This window comes from Buceros rhinoceros, unplaced genomic scaffold, assembly GCF_000710305.1.
Source record: "Buceros rhinoceros silvestris isolate BGI_N320 unplaced genomic scaffold, ASM71030v1 scaffold16199, whole genome shotgun sequence".
In the NCBI taxonomy this organism is placed as follows: Eukaryota; Metazoa; Chordata; class Aves; order Bucerotiformes; family Bucerotidae; genus Buceros; species Buceros rhinoceros.
Genome location: NW_010431056.1, coordinates 48,445 through 55,270, shown reverse-complemented (window position 1 = coordinate 55,270; position 6,826 = coordinate 48,445). Strand labels below are relative to the sequence as shown.

The following is a 6,826-nucleotide window of genomic DNA, read 5'->3' as shown; positions in this document are numbered from 1 at the left end:
AAAAAGTTTTCTGTGGCTTTTTGGGGAGAGAGATTGATGCTTTATGATATTTAAGGAAGGTCTGTCAGATGCCTGGAAAGGTTTTTTCTCTTTCTGACCTCTTCCCGATTTCCGTTCTCTATCTGGACTAGTAGTTTTTTCTAGGTATAAGGAAGAAGGGAATTACCTCCCAAGAAAACGTGGGAGACAGGTTTTTCAGTCCTCGTGCAGCATTTTGGAAAGGGTTCTGCCGGTCTGTTTTCACCCCTTCTAAAAGTCACGTGAAAGTTACAGTGGAAGCATGTTATCCTCCTTGTCTTGCTGCGTTCTCAGATAGGGAGGCAGGCAAGGGCACATCAGGAATGGTACCCAAAGGATGGAGTTTGGGCTGGAACGCGTGTCTGTTAGTCATCATGGGCCCATTCGTCGGAATGCTCTATTGTAGCTGTACCTGTCTTAACTCGCCTTTAGGATTGTTTCGTAGGACGCTTCCAACCTCACGTTAGAAAGTAGAACTTCTTTTTTTCTTTTCCAAATGAGATTTGCTGTAATATGTGTGATGCTGTTAGAAGTTGGCATGGTGATGTACAGTCATCCCTTGGTGCCTGCTTCAGCCATTGAAGATCAAATCAGCCTTTCATCTTTTCCTTCTCCTTCTCAGGGTAGTAAGTAGTTTAGGTGTTCCTTAAGGGTTGGTAGTTAACCACTAAAATCTTGCTAGTTGTATTTATTTCTCCTTAAGAGGATTCACTGGTCCTTTGAACGGGCCCTCTGAGCTGTACGTGATGGGGCTGTTTTAATGAACTCTCAACCCTCCAATAGCTCTGACTCAAGCGACACTTTGATGGTAATGCAGCTCTGTTTACCGATGGAAAGAACTCATAATGTTCAGCTCTGGTGTAAAATTTTTAAGGCTGTTTATTTTCAAATTGGGACCTTAAAATTCAACTGAAAATTAGTGGGGCTTTCCTTGCCCCAGGGCTTTTTGCTCTATGTTTAATTGTATTCTTTCCGCAAATGCTTTTTATGATGAAATAAGCTGTAGTTTACTTCAGTAGGCAGCCGTGAAAAGTTGGATTGTCATTTTTCCTGATTCAGATGATAAAAATTTCTATGTTCTATGCATAGTTTGAACTCGTCCTTTTCTGCTGTATTTCACATTCTGATTTGTGAAATCTGATGGTTTCAAGTACTATAAATCATTAATGAGATATTATATCTGAGGGTAGCTGTAGCTGGGCTGGTCTGAATCACAAACTGCAATAATTAAAGCAATAGAAATGAAGAAGTGCCTGAAATTCTTTTTTCCAAAGAAACCAAACGTACGGTTTTAGTGCTGCTGTGTGCAAGAACAAGCTATCCTCCAGACTGGAGGTGTGGGAGGAAACAAACCATGAAGTTACCTTCTGCCTTTTATTTTTGTGTTTAAAATAAACTTTCCCCTGTTGCTGTTGAAATGTGTCACTTAAAATACTATGTAGCTGATGAAGCATCGTTGTTCTGATGCCATCCATAGGGAGAACTTTATTAAAGCCTTGATGTTTATTGTTTCTTGTTTAGCTTTTATCAAGTGGTGATTTTATGCAATGGCATCGAGTCACAGCTCTTCACCAGTGCCTCAGTCAAAGAGCAGCGATGCTTTCATTAAAAAGGAAATGGATGCCACAAAATGCTTTCGACCTGTGCAGTCGCTGCCTGATGTGTGTCCCAAGGAACCTACAGGTAATCTTGGTGTGCAAGGACAGTGAAAATGCAGTTAAATTTGCCAAACTATTTACAGTTGTTCGGTCAAGATTTTCTTGTACACCGGGTGTAGTGTTCTAAGCTGTAGTCTTAGTTCAAAGTGGGCTGTAATTCCGCTTTATGCCACCCAGTGTCCCTTTGGAGCAGCGGGAGAGCCTTCCTATTTGCAGCTTGTTTTGAGATGTCCACGTTATCGATGACATCTGGCTCATGTGATTCCACATCGTAGCTGTGAACCATACTACATACTCGTGTCCGAGCTTCTAACAGACCTGTCTGACACGCTTGGAGCCAAGCTGCCTTACCTCTGTGAACCGTACCAGCCCTCTTGCAGCAGGAAGCAAGAGGCCCAAGATCTGCTTCTAGCTCTGTCATAAGTGAGATCGTAAAACCAGGTTTTGGTCACGGTTAGAGCTGCTGTGGTATACTAGAGCTTAGCTTATGAAAAGAAGTAGGTAGAGTGCCGAATTATGAAATACCACACGAATGAATTTCAGCTGTCATTCTGATGGAGTTCAGATTATTAAAAATGTTTATGGTTGGAATTTTTTCTCTTCAGTAGAAGCTGATGTCGTTGATCTAAATGTGTTTAATGTGTTTGGATATAGCACTGTGTTTAAAACTTTTGTTGGTTAATCCGATAGAAGAGAAGGAAGTTGAAGTGTTGCAGAAGGAGAATATCAGGTCTCTTGCATAGATAATTCGATTCACTGTGTAATTGTGAAAACGTAGCGTGCTTAAGAAGTGCATTTTAGCAAAAACACGACTTCCAGTTTCTCACCTTAACAAACTGTCTTGTCTCTTGTGCTGCAGGCGATCCCAATAATTTACGTGACAGCCCATCTCTAGTTGTGGATCAGCACAGATGGACTATTTACCATTCCAAAGTCAATCTCCCAGCAGCACTAAATGATCCTAGGTTAGCAAAAAGGGAATCTGATTTCTTTACAAAAACATGGGGAGTGGACTTTGTGGACACTGAAGTCACGCCTTCATTCTACCTCCCACAGATCACCAAGGAACATTTTGCATTATACCAACAGGAAATCGCTCCGGTAAGAACCCAGAATTAGATGCATGTGGTGCTAGGGGCCGGAGGAGATTTAAGACGCTTCTTCTAATTAGAGATCGTCCCTGCTAGTAGTCTGTCATACAGTTAGCTAGTAGTTAAGTGGCCCTTCAGTGCTTGTTGAATCTTCATTAGGTGTTTCCGGGTTTATCATCTCAGTATTCATAGTGTGGAAAATGCTGCCTAAGTTCTCTGTAAGTAATTAATTTTTTTCATTTGTATTTCTGAACGCTGAGCTCTGCACTAGGGCTTACAGTTAATTTTTATTCTTCCTTTTCCTGTAAGAATTGTTTAATGACTGCGCCCTACAATGCAACATGGCATTTTCAGACCTTTGGATCAAATAGAAAACACAAATATGTGCTGCAAGGATTGGAGATGTTTTTTAAGAGTCTCTAATTTAAATGGTTATAGGTGAAGTTCTTAAGCTATAAACAGGCCTATTATCTCGATGATTTCTTTATTAACAGGGAAGTTTAAGCTACATCTAAGGACACCAGGACCAGTAGGAGACTTCTACAAACTCTTAAAATACAGGTGTCAGTAAGTATGTAGTATTGTCTCTTTTTCTGTTGTTTTTTTTTTAACCGAAAGAACACGTAGAAGTCTCCCACTGTTTTCTGCTTCCTTGGTTTGTAACTTTCTTATTTTTTTGCTGGTGCAGAATTGACTGCAGGAAGTGTTACTTGTGTAAATCGTAGCTGAAGTATGTGGAAGTGAATTGTTTGTAACTGAACTATTGCCATTAATTCACACATTCAACATTTAAAACATTTAAGAGCTCATCTGATAAAATGAGCGTGTAGTGGAGTGAACGCTAAATGAGAAAAGAGGGAACTGATGTGTCAGTGTGGTGTCTGGATTAGACAGCAAACAAATGTTTGGATATGTAATTACAGTTGATCTATGGTTATATCTCATTATGTGAACAATTTACTACAATAACGTTTCAATAACTTTTGTGTTCATTTTTTCTTGATCTAAAGAAACAGGAAAAAAACGTCATGTTGACTACAGGTTGAAATTTTTGGTACCTTTCACTTGGACAAACACTGTCAGAGCTTTTAAAAGGAAAAAAATACTTTTGTGAACTTGTCGGAACTATTTGGTGAAGCGCAGTTGTGTTTCACTGGAAATGTTCTGTTTCAAAGAGAAAAATTCTTTTTTTTAAACCTCAGAATAATTATTTAATATATTTTCTCTTTTACAGAGAGAGAAGGTTCATGAAAGATGCAAGAATATTTGTACTCCTAAAGATCCCTTCGACAGAACTCTATTACACACCTACGGTACAGTCAAAGCCTTCCTATAGTCATTAAGAAGTAATTTCTTTCTGTGTCAATAACGGATGCTACGACTTACTGATCATTTCTTTACTTGCTCGAGGGCGTCATGTGCAGCATGATTTCTTTGTAACAGCTGAAAACCCAGACATGGTGACATGGTTAACTAGAAGTATTCACGACCACTGCTGGTCAAGATGCTTGTGATGCCCACTCTTAAACTTTTCCTTGGCATGTTAGCGTTCATGGCAGGTCATCATGTCCCTGACAGCATATTCTTTAATCTGCTTTTCTTCAAGATCCACTGAAACTGTTGCATCTAATTTCTAGCAGTAGTTGACTTTGCAGTGAAGAATGGCAGCACTGGGCCATTCCTGTCTCTTTGCCAGGAGGATCAAGGAATGGCTGAGGTGGGATGTGACATCTCTAGATGGTCTGGTCCAAACCACCTGCTCAGGCAGGGTCACCTATGGGAGGAGAGTGTCTGGCTGCGGTTTGAATTTATCCATGCATGGATGGAGATGACACACCCTGTTTCAGTGTTTGACCACCCTCACAGTAAAAGTGTTTCCTTCTGTTCAGCTGGAATTTTTCATGTATTGGTTTCTGCCCATTGCCTCTTCTGCACATTGTCCTGTCACTGGGGACCACTGAGAAAAGGCTGCTTTGTGTTTTTTACACCCTCTCATCAGATAGTGAAAAACGTTGATAAGATCCCTCCTGAGCTTTCCAGGCTGGAGTCTCACCTCTGAGCCTCTCCTCCTATGAAAAATGCCCTGGTCTGCTAATGATCTCTGTGGCCCTTCACTGGACTCGCTCCAGTATGTCTAGGTCTGTCTTGTACTGGGGAGCTTGCAACTGGCACACTGTTCCAGATACCTCACCAGTGCTAAGTGGAGAGGGAGGATCATCTTCCCTCAACCTGATGGCAGTACTCTGCCTAATGTAACCCGGGATGCTTTGCCGTGAGAGTGCACTGCCAGCTCAGGGTCTGTTAATATGCCAGGACCTCAGGTCCCTCTCTGCAGGGGTGCTCTAGACCCTTAGTGTGTAAAGGTGCCTGGGGTTATTCCTCTCCAGGGGCAGGACATTGCCTTTTCCTGTGTTGAACTTCATGAAGTTACACTCTAGCCAATTCTCTGCCTAGTATTTCTCTGATTACTGTTAGCAAAGACTACGTGGAAAACTTTTTTTTTGATGTCCGCAGCTGTAGAAAGGCTGAATTTCAAGATGTTACAGAAATAGTTCAGCTAATACGAAACTGGACAAAGGAAGGTGAGAGGCAAAGTGAAAAAGAAATGACAAGCAAAAGGAAAAGAAACGCTCATGACCTGGAGCAAGCTTTCAGTATTTGATTAGTCTATTTTCTAAAAAATGGCTTGTCTATATCGATGTCTACAGGTAAATCAACAAGAAGCATTCCGTAGTTTACTCCTTTTGATCCAGATCTTTCAATTGGCTTTCTTCCTCCTTTTCCGTGCGAAAGGCAGCCCTTCAGTAGGGCTTCTCTGTAATGGATGTTATTTTAGAATAGCTGTTCCTGAATGAGTCTGAGGTGCATACTGCAAAATAAAAGTTCCTTCTTCAGGCTTAGCTTAATCCCTTTGGAAGAGTCTTTTGTTTATAAACAGAGAATATTAGTGGGTCACCAAAGTCACTGGGAGTTTCTTGGGTAGATGAACACTTTCTAGCAGAAGTATCATTTGGTAAACTGAAGCTCTTTCTTTCCTGTAGTTTCTTTTGTTAGCATTGCCCTCTTCCTCTGACTCCAGCCCACGAGACTGGGCCCTTCCCTTCCATAAGAGCTGGTCTGTCCAAAGACTGAGGACAGCAGGGTGATTCCTAGGTTGCCTTCTGTATTCCAGTACAAATAAAGTAAGAAACAATTCAAGTAAGAACCAAAAAGGTGAGAGAAATGTAGGAGATAATACTGGTATAGCACTTACCCTGTCAGGGATGAGTAGACCGTCCAGCTGAGGTACAGGCTTGTTGCTTTTAAAGTCCTCACCTACTGTGGCCTCCAGTGTGCCCCCTCTTCACAATGCACACTAAGTTAATGAGTAGGGGAGGGAAAGGGGGTATTGGTTGAACCTCAGAAGTCCGAATTTGCAGCTACCATCTCAGAGTCAATTCAGCTGTGAGGTCAGGACAAGCTTTTCAGGGCTTGACCCAGTTGGGCTCTGAAAACCTGCAAGGATGGAGAGTGCCTCAGCCCTCTGGGCAGCCTGCTCCAGTGCTTGATCGTCCTCGTGCTGAAAAAGGTGTTCCTTGCGTTCTGTCAGAACATTTCAATTTATAAGCACTGTTCCCTTTCCACCCCCCTGCCCCCTGAGCAACCTGGCTTCATTGCCTTCAAAACTTCCTTGCAGGGTTTAGTAGTGTTCGAGGTAATTGTTTTCCATTGTTTGCTCGTGAATGACTACTTGTATTTTGTTTAATTTTAGATAAATCCAGGACAGATCTGGAACAAGTACCTAAGGTATGGTTCCTGTGCACGCTAAGCTTTTATAAGGATTTCTCACACGTAGTCTGGAGTATATGAACGTACTCTCTTCTTTGTAAAACTTTTGTCCAAGCTGATTACTTGAGCTGATTCTCAAGAGGATCTGCAGTGCTCAGAATTTAAAAAGACTAAGAACAATCTTCTTTTTCTTTCCTTCTATTGCTGTTTCTCATGGTCATGATTTTTCTCTTACTTAAAGTAAGATGCCATTTTTTTTTTCACCTTTAATGCCTAAAACCTTAGAGCTGG

General features: G+C 41.4%; 1 protein-coding gene across 2 annotated transcripts in view; it reads left to right on the top strand.

The window, feature by feature from the left end:
- Positions 1-1,537: 1,537 nt before the first annotated feature.
- Positions 1,538-6,826, top strand: part of VPS54 (vacuolar protein sorting 54 homolog (S. cerevisiae)) — a 34,625-nt gene continuing 29,336 nt past the window's right edge. The window contains exons 1-4 of one of the 2 annotated variants that reach the window (XM_010143288.1): positions 1,538-1,701; positions 2,536-2,777; positions 4,002-4,080; positions 6,519-6,553. In XM_010143288.1, the coding sequence (XP_010141590.1) occupies positions 1,566-1,701; positions 2,536-2,777; positions 4,002-4,080; positions 6,519-6,553 (492 nt within the window). In that variant the 5' untranslated portion in view covers positions 1,538-1,565. The remainder of the gene's footprint in view (positions 1,702-2,535; positions 2,778-4,001; positions 4,081-6,518; positions 6,554-6,826) is intronic. The other variant, XM_010143289.1, reaches the window with a different exon arrangement.